Below are 25,246 nucleotides of genomic sequence, written 5' to 3'. Positions count from 1 at the left end.
GCACCTGGGTGGCTCAGTTGGTTACGTGTCCGACTCCTGATTTCAGCTCAGGTCTTGATCTCAGGGTTGTGAGTTCAAGCCCTGCATGTATTCTACATAGTATGTATTGTACTTACCAATTCATAAAACAAAAGAATTCAACTTAAATCCAACTTAAAAAATAACTATACATCAGGAATCTATGGTTTTCCAAAGAATTCCTTATATTAATGTCATTATTAATATTTTACCTGACTCATGTGGAATGGAAAACAGAACAGTATGAGGTCCAATGTGCTTCTCTGTACAAGTACACTTGAGTCCTGCACTGAAGTACTTACTGCTTCTACCTGAAATAAAGAGAGCCTTTAATATCTATTGCCTGTTACACTGGGAAAGATTTACCATGCAAGTGGAATGCTTCATTTTCTCCAATAGACAGAAGTATCCTTCTCAGTTTCTTATCACTGATGAAATGTATTTACATTATTTTGAATAGGTAAATATATTATGATGGTTTAAAAAAAATTAAGGCACACAATAGAGTATATACAGCAAAAAGTTCTCTCCTATATTTGTCTCCCAACCACTCAATTTCCTTTTTGCATGCAACCAGTATAACTAGTGAATATTTCCTACAAATATAAGTAAATAAAAACACACATGCATATATCCCAAATTTTGCCTTTTTCTTTTAATAATAGATTTTGGAGATCTTTCCTTAATACTACATACACAGCTTCACTATTTTTTCATGGCTAAAGACTCTATTTCATAGATGAATCCTAATTTTTTAATAGGCTTCTAATGATATTTATGCTGTTTGTAAATATTTATTATTGTAAATAATGCTACAATATACAGATGTACAAGTACCCATGTAGGATAAATCCCTTAAAATAGAACTGCTGGGTCTTGGGGTATATGCATGTGCAGTATAAATAATGCAATGCATTCCATTAAGGTTATATATATTTATATTCCCACCAGCTTTGTGTGACAATTTCTGTTTTTCCATGTTTACCCGTGTGTGTGTGTGTGTTTCCATTTTTGCCAATCTGATATATGAAATTGGTATCCTGGTGTAGTTCTTTTTTATATTGTATGATCCCATTTATATAATATTCTGGAAAAAGTACAACTATAGGAACAGAAATCAGACCAGTGTTCACAAGGCCTGGGAGTATGAAGAGAAATAACTACAAAGGGGCCCAGAAGAACTTTTGGAGTGATGTAAATAGTCTTTATTTTGATTATAGTATTGGTTACTTGACTGTAGGCATTTGTCAAAATTCATACTACTGTACACACAAGATTTTATTTTCAGTGTACATTAATTATAGTTTAATAAATGTAACCAAAAATCTGCATAAAAATCTCAGTCATTTCATAATCATACGGGAAAAAAGTGCAGGATGATTAACCATAATTACAAAAAAAAAAACTTTTCATAGTGACCGTTGAAGGTTTGTTTTTTACTCCTTGCTAATTTTCACAGTATAGCACTCTACAGAGATAAAAGGTTTCCCTCTGTTCTTAATCTAGAAATTAAAAACTATAAGCAATCAATGTGATTTTTTGGGTACTATCTTTCACCATCTCCTTTGGTACTATATCTTCTTGTGCAAATTCCATACAGAATCTGGCTGTCACTTTGTTGAAAATCCATCATTCCTATAATGAAAGCTATGACTGAGGAGAAGGTCCCCTTTGGAATGACATAATTAATGTGGCTATGTTAATAGTGGTCTGATCAGTTATAAAGATGGTAATAAAGACCATTTATTTGCTTGAATAACAGCTGGAGATAACATATAACCTACAATTCCTTCCCCATGAAAAAATTTTTTTGAAGCTTTTAAAAACAATACTTAGTGACTAATTTGGTCTTTAAGTTTCCTTGATGAAAATTGTGAGTTCCATGAAAACAGGAACTCTGTTCGTGGCACAATTCTCACTATCTGTCTGGAATAGTGTGCCTGGCTCGGAAGAAGTATGTTACGTGAGCAACCATACATAGACGTACCATTAGCTCAATATCACTGCCAATTATATAAAGTTGATCTTCCATGGAAAGCTTCCTGTTCAAATGGGCGAGAACATATGTGATTCCTGGTAACCGTACAGCAGGACTGGTGAGGAGACTACCCCAGAGGGCACTGTAGAAGGCTGACTGGTCCACGGCAGCAGCAACCTTTTCCAACAAGGTGTTTGTTCTGAGATACAAAACAAAGGGGCTTAAGAAAACAAACATTTAGTTTCACGTTGTTAAAAAGAAATTCTTCTCCTCCAGAATGTATGAAAGCATTCCCACTGTTGTTCCATGCTTTGCCCTGGAGACAGTGTGATAGACTAGGACTGTATACTTCAGAGGACTGGATTTCAGCCATGGCTCCCCCATTTACTAGCTGTGTAATTTGGAAAAGTCACTTAATCTTTCTTCAGTTCCGTGTCCTGATCTGTAAAATGAAGATAACAACAAAACACCCCTAGTCCTATACATCTTAGTTACCAGTAATCCTACAGCAGAATGTATTTTCTGTTGAATTTCTATGAAATTCTTTTTTTTTTTTTAAAGGAGGCTCTACACCCAGTGTTGGAGCCCAACATGGGGCTTGACCTCATGACCCCGAGATCAAGACCTGAGCTGAGCCAGATGCTTAACCAACTAAGCCACCCAGGTACCCCTCTATGAAAAATTTTAAAAATATTTGAGAGAAAGCATGCACATGTGTACTGCATGTGTGCATAGGGGGAGGAGCAGAGGGAAAGGAAGAAAGAGAATCTCAAGCAGGCTCCCTCTGGAGCCCAACAACCTGAGGCTCAATCTCACATCCCGAGATCATGACCTGAGCAGAAATTATGAGTTGGGACACTTAACCGAATGAGCCACTCAGGTGCACCCCTCCCTTAAGTAGACTCCACACCCAGCATGGAGCTCAATGTGGGGCCTGAACTCACAATCCTGACATCAAGACATGAGCTGAAATCAAGAGTCGGACACTTAACCAAATGGGCCCCTTCTTCCCCACCCCATGAATTCTTAAAGGACGTTTTCCAAATGTTTCCTTCTCAATGAAATCATATTATGTAATTCACAATAACTTTGAAACTTTGTTGGAGATTCTAGCAGGGGAGCACAGCTACTCATATAGCCTTGACCGAAGAATGGTCTTCCTCTCTTGTGGAAGGTTGTCCACTTTGATCAAGCACACAGCTTCAGGAGGGACACACATGGAACAGTGAAGGAAGAAGGGGCCACCTGCCTAGTCAGCCAGGTCAGTTGAATCAACCCTAGTGATCAATGCACCGGTGACAGATGTCACAGCCAGATTTCCTCACATCCTGTAATTCATAAAACTTTAATGAATCAGACCTATAACAAAATCAAAGATGCATTATTGCTTTATTAAGGACTACATTTAAAAATAAATTACATTTGATTTGTTTCAAGCATAGAAAAACATAACACCTAAAAATTTATTACACTGTAGTAGAGTCAGAATCAAAAGAATCTGATGATGCGTTCTACTGTTTACTTGCTATATGATTTAACCTAACACTATACTCCCTTCTGGCCTTAATAGATCTATGGATTAAAAGAACATGCTTATAAATCCCTTTATTAGAATTTGTGTAGAATAACTGCTAAAACATAATGCTATGGTCTGAATGTTTGTGTCTCCTCAAAAGTCATGTTAAAACCCTATCCCCCTAAAACGATGACATCAAGAGAGGCAGAGCCTTTGGGACGTGCTTATGTCATGAGGGTGGAACTCTCATGAATGAGATTAGTGTTCTTATGAAAGAAATCCCACAGAAACTCCATAGTCCTTTCCACCGTGTGAGGACACGGAGGAGGCTTCAGTTATGAACCAGGAAGAGGGCCCCTCACCAGAACATGACCTTGTTGATACCGATACTGGACTTCCAGCCTTTAGAACTGTGACAAATTTGTTGTTTATAAAGCTATCCAAACTGTGGTATTTTGTTACAGCAGCTCAAACGGACTAAGACACATAACGAGACAAATCATAGGGATACCACACTCATAAAAATCATTATTATGTTAAATTTTTAATTGTGACTAGCAGACTTATAAAGTGTTTCCCTTAGAATATAACAATTAGAAACACAACTCAGTTATACACTAAATGAAATTGTCGTATGTTTCTAAAATTGTAAGCAAGTAAAAAAGTTAACAAAAGAAAGTTTTTAGACAAAAATTTTCTCCAAGTAGCTTAGGAAGGTAATCCAGTGTTTTCAGGATTAGATTCTTACTGCATTATAGGAACATATGAACCACAATAAAATAGAGTAGCTGGTCAGTGCATCAGAATAAATTATTTAAATTTAAATCATTAAGTGTACTCATAAAATAAGCTTGGCATTTTCTGTTTTTGCCACCTCAACTCACAATTTCCTTTGTGGTAAGAATATCAGTAACAAGCTACTAAAGACAGTTAATGCCATCATGCATTGTCTATAACTATAAACTTCCTAAGAAGTAGTAATAGGCTCCAAAACAGATTAATTCATTTTCTTTAAAAAGTTAAAATATCAAGAGCATCATGTCACAGCTAGTGAAACAGCACTGTAGTTGGTGTTAGGCTCTTTTCCACCACTAGTAAGTTAAAAACTGTTGGCACATGGTCCAATTTCCCATTCTTTTTTTAATTTAAGTTCCTATATATTATTATCTTAAATTATGGATTGCAGTTTTTTGAGTGACTTATATGTGCTAACGACTAGACTAAGTGATTTCATTATTACAGTAACAGAATGGAGTATTATGTTTGTTTTACAGATGAAGAAACTGAATAAAGTTCTGAAATGCTGAAAAAGCTTTCCTAAGCTGTCCAGTGTCTGTCGAGCCAGGATTTGAACCCAGTCCATCTACCTCCCAAGTCTGTGCTCTTATTACCTACCTCTATTTTCAGTGCAATACACAAACTACATATACTAAAATAATTTTTTTTGTTGTTATAGAAACTTTCAGGTCATATATTGAAGTGTCTAGAATAATTAATTTTTGTGATGTTAAAACATTATTAATCCAAGGATGCTTACTGACAAATCTATGACTTTGCTTACTTAGCTGCACCAAGAACAGCACCACCTTACCTCTCATAGTACTCCGATCCTTCTTCTAAGCCAGGCAGAATACCAGTTAGCAATCCTTGTAGACCAGGCTTCAGTGTTTTACCCAAAGGCAGGTAATAGATCTCATACAAACTTAGCAATGTTGGTTTCACAGACATAGCAGCATTCGCAAGAAGAGGAAATAACCCAGAACTGTTTAAAAAAATAGAAACAAAAGGGGGTGGGGAGAAGCACTTTAACTACAAAATATTAATTCATATGTACCTATATATATAAATATAAATCTTGATTTAAATTTTGATGAAATAATAATTTCTACTGATCAACTCAAAATGAGATCCTCTATATTGATGACTTCTACATCCATTTAATCAACTCAGGTCTCTCACCTAAGCTTCATACTCATAAACCCAGTGGCTAGACTAGACTTTCACAAAGTCTTCAAATTTCACAATTTCAAAATATGGCATCACCATCCATCTGGTTGACCAAAAAGCTGTAAATTTAGGAGTGATCCTTGACTCTTAAAAAATTGCCTCTAACTTGTCATCAATCACTAAGTTTTCTCTCCGAGTCACTCTTCTAGATATTTTTAATATTGTAAATTATCTCCATCACTACCAGACTTTTCCTTAGAAGACACAACCATTATATAGAGCTCAATCACCCTGACTTACCAGGTACTGCTTTGGTATTTCCCCAAAGCACCTGTTCTCAGTAAAACCTTTCATTGGTTTCCTGTTGCCTTTCAGATACAGTCTAGTTTAATGTAGCTTTTACCATTTTTCGACATTTTGCTACTACATACTCTGTACAGACCACATATAGCTCACCAATTTTGCTCTTGCACCTTCTGCTCCAGCTATACTGAAGAATTCCCTTCAGGTTTGTTTTAGAACCTTCCATGCTCTTTTTAGTGTCCAGGCCTTTCTACATGATGCTCTGACAGGTTCAATTCCTGCTCCTTTACTTACATACTTTTTGTTGTCTGGTGACCCCTAGACTTTCAGAAATTAGCCTAAGCCATTTCCTGGAGGAGACTGTCTTCTAATTAGACTAGGTTAGGCTCCCTATTTTGTGTTCCCATAGTACCCAATACTTACTTATTCAAGTAAGTAATTCTGTACTTATTAAACAATTCTAATAGGTAGTTCTGTAAATATCAGAAAGCAAGGGACCATGACTATCTTTTTGTTTCTGTATCCTAACGTCCTAGCATCATGTCCTCTTGCACTTAAGTGCTTAGCAAATACATTAAGAATCCCTTGCTCCTAGTTTATATAGTAAATAGAGGTCATCAAGAGAGAACTCCCTCAGTTTCCCACTTTTCTGCCTCCAATTTTAGGTAATCTGATCTAAATTTACAGTTGAAGCCTCCTCAAAGCTACCTTCCCCCATATGTGCCAGGGTCCAATGCCAGCTTTTGCCAGGGTCCTGCTTCATCCGTTTTCCTTTTTTTCCCCCTCCTATAACTTCTCTCTTTCTCTTTTTGAGATTTTATTTTTAAAGTAATCTCTATACCCAACATGGGGCTCGAACTTACAACCCTAAGATCAAGAGTTGCATGCTCTACCAACTAAGCCAACTAGCCAACAGTTTCGTAAGGTAAAATTTGTGTTATCGATGAGTTGAAAAATAGCAAGCATGAGTTATAAAAGTCTTGCATTAAAAAGGAAAAATCTACTACCTCTGAAACTAATAATACACTATATGTTAACTAAATTGAATTTAAATAAAAGATTTAAAAAAAAAGAAAGGAAAATCTATCAGTTATTAGAGAATTACATGCAACACTGATTCAGAAATTTGTGGCTTTTCAAGTGCTGTTCTTTGAAATGCAGTATTTATTACTATTAAAAATAGCCTGTTACTGAGTTCAGATAGTGTTTTTTAAGACACTGATGCAGAATTTAAAGATAAAACATATATGTACAGTACAGCAGACCAGGAAAGCTAAAAGTTTGTTTTTATTTTTTTTTAAGATTTATTTATTTTAGGGTTGACTGGGTGGCTCAGTTGGTTAAAGCATCTGCCTTTGGCTCAGGTCATGATCCCAGGGTCCTGGGATCAAACCCTGCACAGGGCTCCCTGCTCAGTGGGGAGCCTGCTTCTCCTGCTCCCTCTGTTGCTCCCACTGTTTGTGCTCTCTCACTCTTGCTCACTCTCTCTCAAATAAATAAAATCTTTAAAAAAAAAAAAGATTGATTCATTTTACAGAGACAGCATGAGCAGGGGAAGGGGCACAGAGGAAGGGGAGGGGAGAGAGATAGGGAGAGAGAAGCAGACTCCTCACTGAGTGGGGAACCTGATGTGGGGCTCAATCACAGGACCCTGGGATCATGACCTGAACCGAAATCAAGAATTGGATGCTTAACCAACTGAGCCACCCAGGTGTCCCAAGTTTGTTTCTATTTTTATTTATTTATTTTCAAAGATTTTATTTATTTATTTGAGAGAGAGAGAGATGGCGGTGGGGGGGGGTGGAGAGAAACAAGCAGACTCTGCACTGAGCATGGAGTCAGACATGGGGCTCCATTCCATGACCCTGAGATCATGACCTGAGGCAAAAACAAGAGTGGGTTGCTTAACTAAGCCACCGTAGTGCCCCTAAAAGTTTGTTTTTAAAAAGACTAACAAAATTGATAAACCCACGACAAGATTGATCAAAGGAAAAAAATAAGGTCTGAGGTACCAACATCAAGAGTGAAAGAAGGAAAGTGGATATGCATAGGCAAAAGAATGAAACTAGACCCCTACCTTATGCCACATACAAAAGTTAACTTGAAATGGAGTAGAGATTTAAATATAAGGCCAGAAACCATAAAACTCTTAGAAGGAAACATAGGAGCTTCCTGACATTGGTCTTGGCATTGATTTTTTAGATATGAAATCTAACGCACAAGCAACAAAAGCAAAAATGAACAACTGGGACTATATTCAACTAAAAAGCTACTGCACAGTAAAAGGTGATCAATAAAATGAAAAGGTAATCTACAGAATGAGAGAAAATATTTGCAAACCACATTATCTGATAAAAAATAAATATCCAAAACTAATTTAAGGGACTCATGTGACTTAATAGCAAAAAGTGTCAAATAATCCAATTAAAAAACAGGCAAAGGACCTGAACATTTTTCCAAAGAAGATATTGGAATGGCCAATAAGTACATGAAAAGGTGCTCAACATCATTAATCACCATGCATATCAAAAACACAATGGGGTATCACCTCTCAACTGTTAGAAAGGCTATTATCAAAAAGACAAGAGATGACAAAATGCTGGCAAGGATGTGAAGAGAACCCTTGTATGCTGTTGGAGGGAATGCAAACTGGTACAGTAATTATGGAAAATAGTATGGAGGTCCTTCAAAAAATTAAAAATAGAACTACAATATGATCCAGAAGTCTCACTTCTGGATATATATCTAAAGGAAATGAAATCATGACCATGAAGAGGTATCTGCACTCCATGTTTACTGCAGCATTATTTACAATAGCCAAGACATGGAAACAACTTCTATCCATTGACATATGAACAGATAAACTGTCACATGTGCTTGTGCATGTGTATGTACACACACACACACTCTGTCTCTGGAGTATTAATTGGTCATTAAAAAAAGAAACTTGTTTTTGTGACAATATGGTTGGACCTCGAGGGCATTATGCTAAGTGAAATAAATAAGAGAAAAACAAATATTATATGATCTCACTTAAATATGGAATCTAAGAAAACCAAATGCATAAAAACAGAGAAGAGAATGGTGGTTGCCTGGGGTGGGTGGGGAGGAGAAGTGGGTGAAGGTGGGCAAAGGTACAAACTTCAGTTACAAGATAAATAAGCTCTGGGCATATAAGGTACAGGATGGTGACTACAGTTAACAATAGTGTATTTGAAAGTTGCTAAGAGAGTAGACCTTAAAAGTTTTCATTGTAAGAAAAAAAATCCTAACTGAGGTTATGATGGATGTGTTAACTAAACTTACGGTAATCATTTCACAGTATATACATATATCAAATATGTTGTACACCTTAAACTTATACAATGTTGTATGCCAACTACATCTCAATAAGGATGAGAAAAAATTTCACATATATATGAAAAGAGAGAGAGAATTAGTGATCTGGAAGCTGGGAAGAGGAAATTACCCAGAATGCAACACAGAGAAGAGGTTTGAAAACAAGGAAGAGAGGATAAGAGATGTGGAAGCCAGAGTGAGAAGATCTAACACATGCTTACACATAGTTCCAAAAGTGGGAGAGAGAACAGATGGAGTAAAGGCAATTTGAAGAGATTCAGAATTGATGAAAGTTACTGATTCACAGAGTTAAAAATCCCAGTGAATCCCAACCAGGATAAATAAAAAGATACCTCCCTCTAAATACATCACAGTAAAACTACAGGGTACTAATGACAAAGATGTAGAGGAAAGGCTCTTACAGATAGGGTAACTAGGCAAGTTTTCTCTGATTTGCTCTTTATTTACCTATTTATGACAAAGAGAGAGACAGCAAGAGAGGGAACACAAGCGGGGGGGCGGGGGGGGGGAGGGAGAAGTAGGCTTCCTGCCAAGCAGGAAGCCCGATGCGTGGCTTGATCCTAGGACCCTGGGATCACGACCTGAGCCAAAGGCAGACGCTTAACGACTAAGCCACCCAGGCACCCCGAGATTTGATATTTAATCAGAGACCTGGATTACAGCATGACAGGGTGAGGGAAACAAACAAACAAACAAATGACGAAGAGTAAACAAAGAGACCTGTGTCACAGATTGGAGTACATTGGGTGGAAAGTGGTAGGAGTTGGACGTAATTGAGACAGGCAGGGCCAAAGTATATAAAACTTTAGAAGCCATAGTAAGGACTTTGAATTTTACTTTTAAGTAACCGGAAGAAGTCAATGGAGGTTTTTAGCAGGAGAATAACATCTATTTAATGTATTAAAAAGTTTACTCTGGTACTGTGTAGAGAAAAGGGTATAAAAGGATAAGAAAAATATTATGTGCATGTTAGGAGGCCAGTGACATTACAGCAGATGCTGCCAGTGAGGATGGAAAGAAGTAGATGTACTGGAACATCTATCAGAACAATAGCTAACATTTATTGAGCACTTCTCATATGCTGCATTGTTCTAAGTACTTTATACGTGTTTACATTCTTAATTCTACTAACAATCCTGTGAAACTGGTAATCTTATTCTCATTTTGCAAATGAGAATATGCACAGAGAGGTGAAGAAAATGATCCAAGATCGCAGAGCCGGTGAGTGGTAAACACAGACCATTTTGATTCTAAAACTTCTGTTCTTTACCACTAAGAAACAAAACTCTTGGTGACAGACTGTTCATGGGAGGAAGAAGAATATGGGCAAAGAAAACAAGATACTAAGTGTAACCCTTGGATTTCAGGCTTGTATAAATGGATGGAAAACAGTGCCATTTACTGAACTTTAGTGCACTTGCAGAAGGCTGGGTTTATAGAAAATGAGGTTAGGTTGGAAGAGGGTGAGCTTCCAACAGCTTCCAGTTGCTTTTATAGAACCACACAGAGATGACAAGTAAGCCAGAAGTTTAAAGCAGAAGCCAACACTGGTGATAACAAGTTGGGAGTCCGCACTTAAAGGATACACCACAGGTGTGGATAAGCTCACCCAACAAAAGAATATAAAGTGAAAATGTGAGACTAAGCAAGCTTTAAGAAATTCCGTATCTCCATATGAAGACTGAGAAAGTAAACTGCAGAATATAAACCAACAGAAAAAGACTATTGCAGGTAAAGACAGTCAACTACATTGAAAGCTGCTGAGAGATAAAGGTATCTTATTTTTTCTCAGTGTAGTCCTCAAGTTTAAAAAGGCAGAAAGTAGTGTAGTCTCAACAATTTTAAACAAAAACTTTTCATAAATGACATAGAAGAAAAAAATCTTACATTAAGGAATATCATAAATTTTTCTGAAGCACTTAACTATAGAAATATTTGACATTGATATCTAAAAACTTCTATTAAGGAGTTTTCAATATTTTAGCTTTTACTGCACAAAACATAAAACAGTTAAAAATGTTTTTTATTTATACATAAATAATAAAATAATTCTTACCTGTATAAAAAAAGATCTTTGGCAAGTCTCTTAGGTCCAATGATTTTGAAGATAATTTCATATGTTTCAAGTGCCTTTCGATGAACTCCACCTGGTAATGCTGGATGTAGGCATTGAGCTAGGCGTTTGCCTATGGTCAGCTTTTTGGGTACTACTTGGTACTTTGCATTATTTTGTAAAACCTTGAAGAAAACATTTTAATTCAGTTGAGAAAAACAAATTTTATCTTTTATTTCCATTTTCTAGCACAGAATTATCAAAAATCCTATGGGACTTCTTTACACTCTAAAAAATTATAAAGGGTGCCTAACAATTCTTGTCTTAGTCAGTTATATCTATCAGTATATGCCATATTTAAAATTAAAACTGAGGATATAAAAAAATTATTTTGTGAAAAAAACCCACTACATGTTAACAGAAATATTTTTATTAAAAAAATCACAATATTTTGCCAAATTTATTCAGAAGAGAGGCAATGATTTAATTTTTGCAAATCTTTTTTTTTTTTTTAAAGATTTTATTTATTTATTTGAGAGAGAGAATGAGAGAGAGAGAGCACAAGAGGGGGGAGCGGGAGAGGGAGAAGCAGACTCCCTGCTGAGCAGGGAGCCCAATGCGGGACTCGATCCAGGGACTCCAGGATCATGACCTGAGCTGAAGGCAGTTGCTTAACCAACTGAGCCACCAAGGCGCCCTAATTTTTGCAAATCTTTAATGTCAGTTATCCTACAATCTATTTCTGATACACTGTTTGAAAGATATGAAGGAAACCAGATCTCAACATAAATAATGTAGTTGGGAAGAGGGACAACCATTGCTTTAGTATATCATATGACAGCAAGGAATTCTAATGCTTAAAAGAGTCTACTTAAGATTATAATTGCCCATTTGTTTTTACTAACTTAATTTCCCAAGTGGACCAAATACAACTGTATTTATTCAAACATAACATTTCTTTAGAGATAATAAGGTAGAATTTATAGAAGATTCTATTTTACAAACCACCCAAAGGAGATTAGTTATTTAAGTAAAAAAAGAAGTTATAACTAAGTTCTTCAAAGTATTATAGTAAAGTGCTGATAGAAAATTACAAAATAAACTCAGAATGAAAACAATAAAATATGCTAGAATTGGAATTTCGAAGAAATATAAAAGAAGTCCTTTATTTTACAAAACAAAGAACTGAAGTTAAAATATATAAAATGACCAAAAAATAAAAATAATAAAATATATAAAATGACCTGCCAAAGGCAGTGCAGTAGAAAAGTCAGGACTAGATTTTCCAGTTTATAACAAAACCGCAGGCTCTAGCTGAGGTCCACTTAGATATACCACTTTCAATGTTCTTCCCACTACAAGCTTTTAATTCAGTTTTAAGTTGAATGTAAGGAATGTAAATAAAATTAAATCTATAAATGAAAAGCAAATTAAAGGCAAAATGCCAGTAAGAATATAGCCCTGAAAAATATTTTTCAACTAGCTGCTTCCATTTCCAAAATATTAATTTGAATTTTAAACACAGTAGCCAAGAGTCAATATTTACATATTTTTAATTTATCTTTTTAGTAATCTCCACACCCAACGTGGGGCTCAAACTCAAGACCCTGAGATCAAGAGTCATATGCTCTTTCAACTGAGCCAGTTAGGTACTCCAATATTTACATATATTTTAAGGACAAGTATAATTACTTCTGCAGAAAACTTAATGATCTGTAACACAAAATGTTTTCATAAAAAAATTCTATCAATACCAAATAAAATTTAAAAAGTAAAATATGGCACCATTTTCTAAAAGTATTTTGAAGTTGAAAAACTTATATAAATGAGGTAAAAATTAAGTATATTAATAAACAATAAAATTTTATATTAAAACATATATTTAGACTATGGTCAACAAATTTATATTACATATAGAACATACAATCCTTGCCTGTTTCTCAACTTAAAGTAAGTTTTTTCAATGACTTGCATATCCTACTTTGTATTATCTGGATACAGTAAAATGTTTTTATAAATATTGATTATGTAATCAGTTATGTATATTAATTTCCACAATTTAATAAATTACTTTTAAACATAGTTCCTAGTAAGTTTTCAGAAAGAGACTCTTCAGAACAAAAAAGAACCTAAATACTTTTAAGCATATTCATACTTTTGAATGCAATTTCTTGAGGCTATTGTAAAAAATCTGAGAATTTATCAAACCACAAATGATAAATGTTAGAAGTTAACATGTCAAACAGAAGTTTGTGCATCTAATTTTACAATAAGTCCTTGGCACATTAAAAATGAAAGTTTTTATTTTTTTTTGAAGATACAAAAGTAATTACGCATAGTATGTATGAGGTTGAACAGTACTGTCCTTGGAATGTATTTTAAGACAATTTCTTTACTAATAATTGTATGCTCAGCTGTTTGATGTTAAAAGTTACCAGGAGAGCTCTCATTTCCTATCTTCTCCACTCCATTTAATATTTAAAAGCATCCCAATTCAAGAACAACTGTTAAACAAAACAAAACAAAAAAACCAAAAAAACAAAAAACAAAAACCCTCCAAAACTATAGGTGTGAGGTGAGAAAAACTTGATCTAAGAAACAAACAAAAAACAGCATTAAAATTTAAAACTATGAGTTGATTCATAATGCCACTATAACAGGGGATTAAAACCAGACATATTAAGGGGAAATACTCAAGGTGAACCTCCAAGGCCTAAGTGACTACTTGACACTTTTGTAAAAGTACTGAATATATCTAAGAATTTCCTGGATACAAAATTTTCCTTACTGCTACATGTACGACATTTACAAAGGACAGAGAAGTTACTACATTCTATACACAGTTTTTAATTTTGCTGTCAGGAACTGCAGAACCGTATCTGATAATCAATTACAGAAATTTGTTAGCCCTCGGGAGTTAGCATATTTGCTTCCTAGTCTTGTGTTTTTAATAGCAATGATGGAATAACTATATTTTTCAAGTACTGTTGTTGTTTTGGCCACAAAAATATGCCTGGCTATATAGGTAGGCAACTCATGAAGTAAAATAGCAGTACCAAAAGTAATTCTGAGCTTTTGTTATGTTTTTACAATTCTTTACTTCAACCTTTAGAGAAATCCAGTAAGTACAAACTCAGATTTCTGATTTTTACTTTTTATGAAATGAGTAAAATGGACATACCTTATTAAGTTTTCCAAGTGCTGATATCAAATCTGCCCATTCACTGGAATATTCAAAATTCTTTAGTGCTTTGTCTATTGCAGCTACATAGTTTCTGTATTTGGAGTCACTCAGTAATTCTAGCTCTTCTGTGTTCATCCTCCCACAGCGTCCCACTAGAGACCAGTTCCAAAGTCATGTAAAATCATTACCTATAAAAAAGTTTGCAGAAGGAACCAAAGTTACAAAGTAAAGTATTAAAACAGGCTCATATGCTCTTGCTACAAAACTACTGGCTAACTTTAAAATGTTTCTTGAGTTCAAAGTGGTCAAAACTGGTCAGCTAGTATATAGAGTCACGAAGTACTCAAAGACAGCTTCAAAGGTAACTACTCATATGCTCCTTCCCAGGGACGGGAAAATGGCTATGAGAACGAAGGCATAGAAAATAGGAAACATTTTGGTACTTATTTCAGTTTAGAAATCATTTATTTTTCTTATATTTTCTGGTATTACATTTGTGATAGACATACTCCTCTGCTTTGTTTTGATACTAAGATACACTAAAAGTGGTTGGATTGGAAACATCAAGGACATGCAAAAAAAAAAAAAAAGAAAAAGAAAAAGAAAAAATATTAATTACTTGGAAGTCATCTCATTTTATTAGGCAACAAATGAGCATATAGTATAAAGGAACATTAGCTTTTCAGAATTAAACCTTACTTTTAATAAAAAAGACAAATACATATGGTAGTTTAAAACATGTTCACACATGGGCGCCTGGGTGGCTCAGTTGGTTAAGCGAGTGCCTTCGGCTCAGGTCATGATCCCGGACTCCTGGGATCGAGTACCACATCGGGCTCCCGGCTCAGTGGGGAGCCTGCTTCTCCCTCTGACCCTATCCCCTCTCATGCTGTTTCTCTCTCTCTCTCTCTCTCAAATAAATAAATAAATGAAATCTTTAAAAAAAAAAACAAAACATGTTCACACATTCTTCAATATTAATTTTAAAAAGTGGTTCCAAATCCTGCAGCCCCTTGGGGTGGATCTGGGGACTCAGTTCTGACAAAAATAGCAAGGCAGAAGTGACAATGTGTAATGGCTAAGACCGGGTCATAAAAGCACTTCAGCTTCCTCCCTTACCCTGTCTAAAATCATTAGCTCTGGGGAAAGCCAGTTGCCACATGATGAGAACACTTAAAGGAACTTAAAGGAGCCCTATGGAGAGGTTCCCATGGTAAGGACTGCTGCTTTCTGCCAACAGCCATATGAGTGAGCCATTTTAGACACAGGTCTTCCATTTCCAAGCATGCCTTGATCTGATGGCAGTACCAACATACTGACTGTGACTTCATGAGAGATTCTGAGCCGAACTACATAACTAAGTCTCTCAAATTCATGACCTACATAAATCGCGCTGACTTAGGCCCCTGACTTTGGGGGTAAATTTCTTATACAGCACTAGATAACTAATAGAGTAGTAATAAGGATTTAACTTACGCTCAACTTAAAACCCAATGTGGTTTCTCCTCCACTTTTTTGGTATCCTTTAGGACTTTCAATATATCTAATATATTGAAAGGACTTTGAATATATCTAAGAATTTCCTGGATACAAAATCAGACAGAAGGAGTTTCAACTAATGCTGTACCTTTCTTTAGAGCTAGATTGATGGATGTGGAGGAGGGTCTAAGAATGGGACTCAGAGGACGCCAACATGATTAAATGAAAGGTAAAAACAGTCTCTTCAACAAATGGTTTTAGGATAACTGGAAAACCACATGTAGGGGTGCTGGGTGGCTCAGTCGTTAAGCGTCTGCCTTAGGCTCAGGTCATGATCCCAGGGTCCTGGGATCGAGCCTCACACTGGGCTCCCTGCTCAGCAGGAAGCTTGCGTCTCCCTCTCCCACTGCTTGTGTTCCCTCTCTCGCTGTCTGTCAAATAAATAAAATCTTAAAAAAAAAAAAAGAAAACCACATGTAAAATAAAGATGTTGACTCCTTCCTCATATCTACATGAAAATCAACTCAAAATGGATGATAGATCCAAATGTAACAGCTATAAAAATCTTAGAATAAATACAGGAGTAAGTTTTTGTAGGCAGTCTTCTTAGAAATAACACTAAAGAAGACATCACAAGTAATGACAAAAAAATAAATAAACTGGACTTCATCAAAATGAAAAACCTTTCTGCTTCAAAGGATATCATCAAGAAAGGAAAAGAGGAGACGTCTAGGGAAGATGGCAGAGTGAGAGAACTCTAAGCTCACTTTGTCCCACAGATACAACTAGATAATAGCCACATCAATGTAAATAACTCAAAAAAATGACCTGAAGACTGGCAGAACAAACTTTCCACAGCTAAGTGTAGAGAAGAGGCCATATCAAAGAAGGTAGGAAGGGTGGTGATAGGTTGAGAGCTAAATGGATCCATGGACTCTCCTTGGGAGGGAAGAACACCCCAGGCCTGAGAGAGGAGACAAACAGACTCACACCAGGGAGCCTGCACGGGGTAGATGAATCACCGTATTTGCCTTTGAAAACCAGAGGGGTCAAATTTTGTGAGTTCTTACAATCAGCGGGGCTTAAAACCTGGTCCTTTAAAAATCAGGCGGCTTGTGAGAGAACAGCAAGGGTGAGAGGAAACTGAGTACCCAGCCTTAAAGAGACAGCACAACAAACAGCCCCAGTGAGATACAGCATAGAAGCAGCAGTTTGAAAAAAGCCTGGGTATCTGGGAGGGAGATTTGCTTACTAACCTCAAAGCAAGTGCTGGAGGGGCAGGGATCTTTGGGAGACTTCTCCAGGAACAAAGGAGCTGGCAGGCACCATTGCTCTCCCCCACCCACCAGCATAAACACAAAGACACCTGCAGGAACCAGTGGGGTACCAACACTTACTACCTAACTTACTAATAGTGCCTCCTGCCCACCTGTTCTCCTGCAGACACACCCCAACCAGCCAGAACTCCACTCCAGATCTTCTCCCACAGCAGACCCGGGCAAACCTTGCTAAAACCACCTGACCCGCCCCCACATGCTTCTGTGGGTCAGTCCCCTCCAACCCATGTGCCTCTGTTCCCAACAGCTGCAGGTCTCCTTCTGTTGCTGCCAACCTTGCTGACACCTTACACACTGCCCTCATGTTCTCCTACAGCTCTGTGCTACCATATCTCTGGCAAACATTTGTTCTGACTCAAGTTAAGCCCAAGGTGGCCACAGACAGGCTCACTAACAACAAAAGGATCAAATCCTGCCCACAACAGGCAGAGAGCCACATCAGATGAACGGACAGAAGGCAAAAGCAGCTCAGTCACAACAGCACATGCAACACACACAGGAGACACCCCTGAAGCACCATGTTCCAGTCAACAGAGAACAATGCACTACCAGGCACTACAGGCCCTCTTCATAAGCCACTACTTTCAAGAGCAGAAGACGTAGCTAACTTTCCTACTACATAAATTAGACACAGAATTAGACAAAATGAGACAGAGGAATATATCCCAAATGAAAGAACAGGACAAAATCACAGTGAGAGCTAAACCAAACAGAGGTAAGTAACATGCCTGATAAAGAATTTAAAGTAATGGTCATAGAGATACTCACTAGACTATTAAGAAAAGAGTGGAGGACCTCATGAGACCCTTAACAAAGAGACAAAAACCATAAAGAACCAATTAGAGATGAAGAACTCAATAACTGGGAAAAAAAAAATACACTAGATGGAATAGTAGACTAAAGGAAGCAGAAGAACGGATCGGTGACCTAGATGACAGAGTAATGGAAAGCACTCAAGCTGAGCAAGAGAAAGAGAAATAATAAAAAGTGAAAATAGACTTAAGTAACTCAGTGACACCATGAAGCGTAATAACATTTGCATTATAAGGATCCCAGAAGAAGAGAAGAGAAGAGAGAGAAAAGGGAAGCAGAAAATGTATTTGAAGAAATATGAGCTGAAAACTTCCTGAATCTGGGGAAAGGAAACAGAAGTTGAGATTCAGGAGGCACAGAGAATCCCCAACAAAATCCACCCAAGGAGGTCCACAGCAAGACACATAGTAATTAAAGTGACAAAAAGTAGTGACTTAAAGAGGGAATTTTAAAAGCAGCAAGAGAAATGAAAACAGTTACATACAAGGGGAACCCCATAAGGCAATCAGCTGATTTTTTTAGCAGAAATATTGCAGGCCAGAAGACGATGAGCATGATATATTCAAAGTGCTGAAAGAAAAAAACTGCAGCCAGGAATAGACTATCCAGCAAGGCCATCATTTAGAATAGAAGGAGAAATAAAGAGTTTCCCAAACGAAGGTTAAAGGAATTCATAACCACTAAACCAGCCCTACAAGAAATACTAAAGGGGACTCTATGAGTAGAAAGGAAAGACCATAAACAGGAATAAGCAGGAAATACAAAAGCCATAAAAATAAGTATATCAATAAGAAAGAGTCAAGGGATTCACAAAATAAAAGGATGACATCATATACCTAAAACATAAGAGAGGAGTAAGGACTGCGTTCAAACTTAAGCGATCATCAGCTTAATTTAGACTGCAATATGCATAAGATATTATATACAAACCTAATGGTAACCACAAGTCAAGAACTGGTAATAGATATGCAAAAATTAAATAGAAAGAAATCCAAGTATATCACTACAGGAAGCCAACAAACCATGAGAAAAAAGAGCAAGAGAAGAAAGGAACAGAGAAGAACTACAAAAAGACCATAAAACAAGCAACAAAACAGCAATAAATACATACCTATCAATAATTACTTTGAATGTAAATAGACTAAACACTCCAGTAAAGGAATAGGGTGACAGAAGGGGTAAAAAAGCAACACCCATCTATATACTGCCTACAAGAGAGTCATTTCAGACCTAAAGACACACGCAGACTGAAAGTGACAGGATAGAAAAGCATTTATCATGCGAATGAAATGAAAAGAAAGTGGGTAAAAATATTTAGATTGGGCAAAACAGACTTTAAACAAAGGCTGTAACAAGAGACAAAGGAAAACACTATATAGTCATAAAAGGAATAATCCAGGGGTGCCTGGGTATCTCAGTTGGTTAAGTGTCGGCCTTTGGCTCAGGTCATGATCCCAGGGTCCTGGGATCGAGCCCCTCATTCAGGCTCTCTGCTCAGCAGGGAGCCTGTTTCTTCCTCTCCCTCTGTCTGCCACTGTGCCTACTTGTGGGTGCCCCACCCCCCCGCCCTCTCTCTCTGTCGAATAAGTAAATAAAATCTTAAAAAAAAAAAAAAAAAGGAATAATCCAACAGGAAGATATAACAATTGTAAATATTTATGCACCCAACACGGGAGTACCCAAATACATAAAGCAGGTAATAACAAACTTAAAGAAAGTAATTGATAGTAATAGAGTAACAGTAGGGGACTTTAATATCTCATTTACATCAATGGATAGATCATCCAAAAAGGAAATCAACAAGGAAACAGTGGTTTTGAAGGACACATTGGACAAGATGGATCTAATGGATATATTCAAAACATTCCATCCTAAAACACCAGAATACACATTTGTTTCAAGTGCACATGGAACATTCTCCAGAAGAGACCACATATTAGGGCACAAAACAAGTCTCAAAAAATCAAAAAGAATGAAGTCATGCCATGCACTTTTTTTTTTTTAAGATTTTATTTATTTGACAGAGAGAGATAGCGAGAGCAGGAACACAAGCAGGGGCAGTGGGAGAGGGAGAAGCAGGCTTCCTGCCGAGCAGGGAGCCCGACATGGGACTCGATCCCAGGACCCTGGGATCACGATCCGAGCCGAAGGCAGACGCTTAACAACTGAGCCACCCAGGTGCCCCACCATGCACCATTTTTGACCACAATACTATGAAACTAGAAATCAACTGCAAGGAAAAAATATGGAAAGAGCACAAACATGGAGGTTAAATAACATGCTACTGAATAATGAATGGGACAACCAAGAAATCAAAGAGAAAATAAAAAAAAAACATGGAGACAAATGAAAATGAAAACACAATGGTCCAAAATCTTTGGGATGCAACAAAAGTAGTTCTAAGAGGGAAGCTTATAGAAATACAGGCCTACCTGGAGAAGTAAGAAAAATCTCAAACAACCTAACCTTACACCTAAAGGAGTTAGAAAAATAAGGGGCACCTGGGTGGCTCAGTTAGTTGAGTGTCTGACTCTTGGTTTCAGCTCAGGTCATATCTCAGGGTTGTGAGATCGAGCCCTGCATCAGGCTCTGTGCTCATCGGGAAATATCCTGAGATTCTCTCTCCCTCTCCCTCTGCCACTCCCCCCGCTCATGTGCTCTAATATATAAATTAATCTTTTTAAAAAAAGGAGTTAGAAAAAGAAGAACAAACAAAACCCAAAACCAGAAGAAGGAAGGAAACAATAAAGATTAGAGCAAAAATAAACAAAATAAAAGCCAAAAAAAAAAAAAACCCCCAATAGAACAGATAAATGAAACCGGGAGCTGGTTCTCTGAAAAGATCAACAACTGACAAACGTTTAGCCAGACTCATTAAAAAAAAAAAAAAAATGGGGGACTCAAAATCAGAAATTAAAGAAAAGAAATAACCAACACTACAGAACTACAAGGTGTTATAGGAAAATATTATGAAAAAATTATATGTCCACAAATTGGACAACCTAGAATTATATCACCTCCCAAAACTGAATCAGAAAGAAAGAGAAAATTTGAACAGACCAATTACTAGTAATGAAACTGAATCAGTAATAAAAAAACTCCCAACAAACAAATGCCCGGACCAGACAGCTTCACAAGTGAATGCTACCAAACATTTAACAAAGAGGTAATACCTATTCTTCTCAAACTATTCCAAAAAATTAGAAGAGGAAGGAAAGCTAACAATTCATAATATGAGGCCAACATTACCCTGATGCTAAAATCAGATAAAGACACTACAAGAAAGAGAATTACAGGTATCTCTGATGAACATAAGGATGCAAAAATTATCAACAAAATATTAACAAACTGAATCCAACAATACATTAAAAATGTCATTCACTATGATCAAGTGGGATTTATTTCAGGGCTGCAAGGGTAGTTCAATATTTGCAAAACAATCAATGTGTATATCACATTGAGAGGAAGGATAAACACCATATGGTCATCACAATAGATGAAGAAAAAGCATCTGATAAAGGATAACATCTATTCATGATCAAAATTCTCAATAAAGTAGGTTCAGAGAGAACATACCTCAACAAAATAAAAGCCATATGTGAAAAACCCACAGCTAACATCATACTCAGTGGTGAAAAGGTAAAAGCTTTTCCTCTAAGAAGAAGAAGAACAAGACAGGATGTTACCTCTTATCACTTTTATTCAACACAGCACTAGAAATCCTACCTACAGCAATCAGATAAGAAAAAGAAATAAAAGGCATCAAATTGGTAAGGAAGAAGTAAAACTTTTACTATTTGCAGATGACATGATACTATATATAAAAAACCATAATGACTCTACCAAAAAACTATTAGAACTGAAATATGAAATCTGTAAAGTCACAGAATACATAATTAATATACAGAAATCTGTGTATTTCTCTATACTAATAATGAGGTAGCAGAAAGAGAAATTAAGGAAACAATCTCATTTCTAATTGTACCATAAAAGAACAAAATACATAAGAATAAACTTAACGAAGGAGGTAAAAGACCTGCATTCTGAAAACTATAAAAGTGATGAAAGAAACTGAAGATGACACAAATAAGTGGAATGATATTCAATGTTCATGGATTGGAAGAACCAATATTATTAAAATATCCATATTCTACAAAGCAATCTAGATTTAAAGATTTAATGTAAATTCCTATCAAAATACCAATGGCATTTGTCAGAGAACTAGAAAAATAGTCCCAATATTTATATATGGAACCACAAAGGATCTTGAATAGCCAAAGCAATCTTAAAAAAGAACAAAGCTAGAAGTTATCACAATCCCAGATTTCAAGATATATCACAAAGCCGTAGTAGACACAACAGTATGGTAATGGCACAAAAAGAGACACATAAATCAATAGAACAGAATACAGAGCTCAAATAAACCCATACTTATATGGTCAATTATTCTATAACGAAGGAGGCAAGAATATATAATGGAGAAAAGACAGTCTCTTTAACAAATGGTGCTAGAAAAACTGGACAGCAACATGCAAAAGAATCAAACTGGACCACTTTCTTACAGCATACCCAAAAAGAAACTCAAAAGGGAATAAAGACCTAAATGTGAGACCTGAAACCATAAAACTCCTAGAAGAAAACAAAAGCAGTAATTTGACATCGGCCATAGTAACATTTTTCTCCATATGTCTCCTCTGGCAAGGGAAACAAAAGCAAAATTAAACTACTGGTACTACACCATAATAAAAAGCTTTTGTTCAGTGAAAGGAACTATCAACAAAACAAATAAGTAACCTACTGAAGAAAAGAAAATATTTGTAAATGATATATCCAATTAGGGGCTCATTTTCAAAACATATAAAGAACTTATATAACTCAACACCAAAAGAATCTGATAAAAAAAATGGGCAGAGGACTTGAACATTTTCCAAAGAAGACATACTGATGGCCAAGAGACCCATAAAAAGATGTTCAATACCAATAATCATCAGGGAAATGAAAGAGAAACCACAATGAGATATCACCATATAACCTGTCAGAATGGCTAAAATCAAAAAGACAAAAAATAACAAGTGTTAACAAGGATGTGGAGAAAAAGGAACCCCTATGCACTACTGTTGGGAATGCAAATTGGTGTAGCCACTGTGGAAGACAATATGGAAATTCCTCAAGAAATTAAAAACAGAATTACTACATGATCTACTAGTGGGAATTCACTCAAAGAAAATGAAAACACTAATTTGAAATATTCTCTCGTGTTTACTGCATCATTATTTATAATAGCCAAGACATGGAAACAACCCAAGTGGCCATTGATAGATGAATGAATAAAGAAGATGTGGTATGTGTATCCACAATGGAATATTATTTAGCCATAGAAAATGAGATAGTGCCATTTACAACACCATGGATGGACCTAGAGGGTATGATGCTGAGTTAAAGTCAGACAGAGAAAGACAAACACCATGATTTTACTCATGTGTGAAATTTAAGAAACAAATGGACAAAGAAAAAAAAGATTAAAAAAACCCAAGCTCTTAAATACAGAGAACAAAATGGTGGTTACAAGAGGGGAGGTATGTTGGTGTATGTGGGAAATAAATAAAGGGGACTGAGACTACATGTATCTTGATGAGCACTGAGTAATATACAGAATTGTTGATTATACTATACACCTGAAACTAACAATGTATAATTATACTTCAATAAATAAATAAAGTTGATTGTAAGGATGGTCACACAACTCTGTACTAAAAACTACTAAATTACACAATTTAAATAGGTGAACTGTATGGTAGGTGAATTATATCTCAATGAAGTTATGTGTGTATATCCCTACATATTTTTTTTTCTATATATTGGGTCTTAGGGAATCTGAATTACCTCAAATTACATGCAAAATTTTCCTCCTACATTTTATTGGGGAGATAGTCTACTACTTTTATAATATTCTCAAAAACGGTTTTTAACAAAATCCTCTAAAAGGTTAAGAGTCACTACTCTAGAGAATATAATCTATATTAGTAATACATGCTTGCACTGAAAAAAAGGTACAAATCTATGAATTTATTAAATCGAAATTTTCTTGGTTAAGGCTGTGACAAAAAGAATGATACAAACTTCCCAATTCTCCACCTTCTTTTATCCATAAAAATAAAAACAGACAAATCTCCAAATCCCATTTCTAGAGAGACTACCTTAAACACAGAGTCACTTGACTTTTATTCACTTTAGTACACCATGTGCCAAGCACTATGTCTGGGTACTGATTAAAAAGGATATTCCTGACCCTCATGATACTTTCACTCCCAATTGGGGAATTAAAATAATGCAAAATTTATGTCGGGAAAAAACTGTACTTTATTGTTATATCTTCATACTCTGGATTCTCACAGCAACAAAATAAAGCAGTATTTTGAAGTACTGTGAGAAATCCAAGATGAATAAGAACTTAAATGATAAATGAATCAAAATGAATCTTAACTACCTTCCCTTTCAACATTGATTTGTTTCATAAAGAACTGGCTATGCAATTCCCCTATTAGGGAAGAAGTCTCTGAAAGCAGGAACTATATATCATACATATTTGTATGTGGGACAGCACATAGCTTAAAATAGTTAAGCTCAATCTGGATGCATACACAGTATCATAAGTATAACAGTTAAGACTGGGAATAAGTTAAAAATTCTGCAAGCGGTTTTATTATCAACCAAATATTCTAAAAAATTTAAAAACTGGATTTAACCATAAGCACAAACACACAGCAACATATGCTTCGGACACAAAAGACAATCTTCATTTTAAAATCTATTTTTTCTAAAATAAGTATTGCTACACCAGCTTTTTTCCCTCCCATTTGCAGTTTTTCTATCCCTTCACTTTTAGTCTGTATGTGTCTTTAGGTTTGAGGTGAGTCTTTTCTAGGCAGCATAGAGATGGGTCTTGTTTTTGTTTTTTTAAAACCAGTCATCCTAGGTCTTTTTATTGTAGCAATTAAACTTATTGATAGGTATGTACTTACTGCCATTTTGTTAATTGCGTTTTGGTTGTTTTTGTAGTTTTTCCCTGTTCCTTTCTTCTTCTCTTGCTCTCTTCCCTTGTGGTTTGATGGCTTGCTTTAGTGCTATGCTTGGATTCCTTTATCTTTTTTTTTTATTCTTATGTTAATCCCCTACATTACATCATTAGTTTTAGATGTAGTGTTCCATGATTCATTGTTTGTGCATAACACCCAGTGCTCCATGCAGAATGTGCCCT

At 36.0% G+C, this 25,246-nt stretch overlaps 1 protein-coding gene across 1 annotated transcript in view; it reads right to left on the bottom strand.

Moving 5' to 3' along the window:
* DOP1A (DOP1 leucine zipper like protein A) overlaps positions 1-25,246 on the bottom strand; it is a 97,369-nt gene that overhangs the window by 45,808 nt on the left and 26,315 nt on the right. The window contains exons 2-6 of the mRNA XM_081829358.1: positions 14,357-14,547; positions 11,179-11,360; positions 5,104-5,274; positions 2,006-2,195; positions 231-329 (exon numbers count right to left, since the gene is read on the bottom strand). Coding sequence (XP_081685484.1) covers positions 231-329; positions 2,006-2,195; positions 5,104-5,274; positions 11,179-11,360; positions 14,357-14,494 — 780 coding nt within the window. The 5' untranslated portion in view covers positions 14,495-14,547. The remainder of the gene's footprint in view (positions 1-230; positions 330-2,005; positions 2,196-5,103; positions 5,275-11,178; positions 11,361-14,356; positions 14,548-25,246) is intronic.

This window comes from Leptonychotes weddellii, chromosome 8 (genome assembly GCF_054177405.1).
Source record: "Leptonychotes weddellii isolate Sample4059 chromosome 8, ASM5417740v2, whole genome shotgun sequence".
Lineage (NCBI taxonomy): Eukaryota > Metazoa > Chordata > Mammalia > Carnivora > Phocidae > Leptonychotes > Leptonychotes weddellii.
The sequence above is the reverse complement of the archived record's forward strand: the minus strand, read 5'-3'. Positions and strand labels throughout refer to the sequence as shown.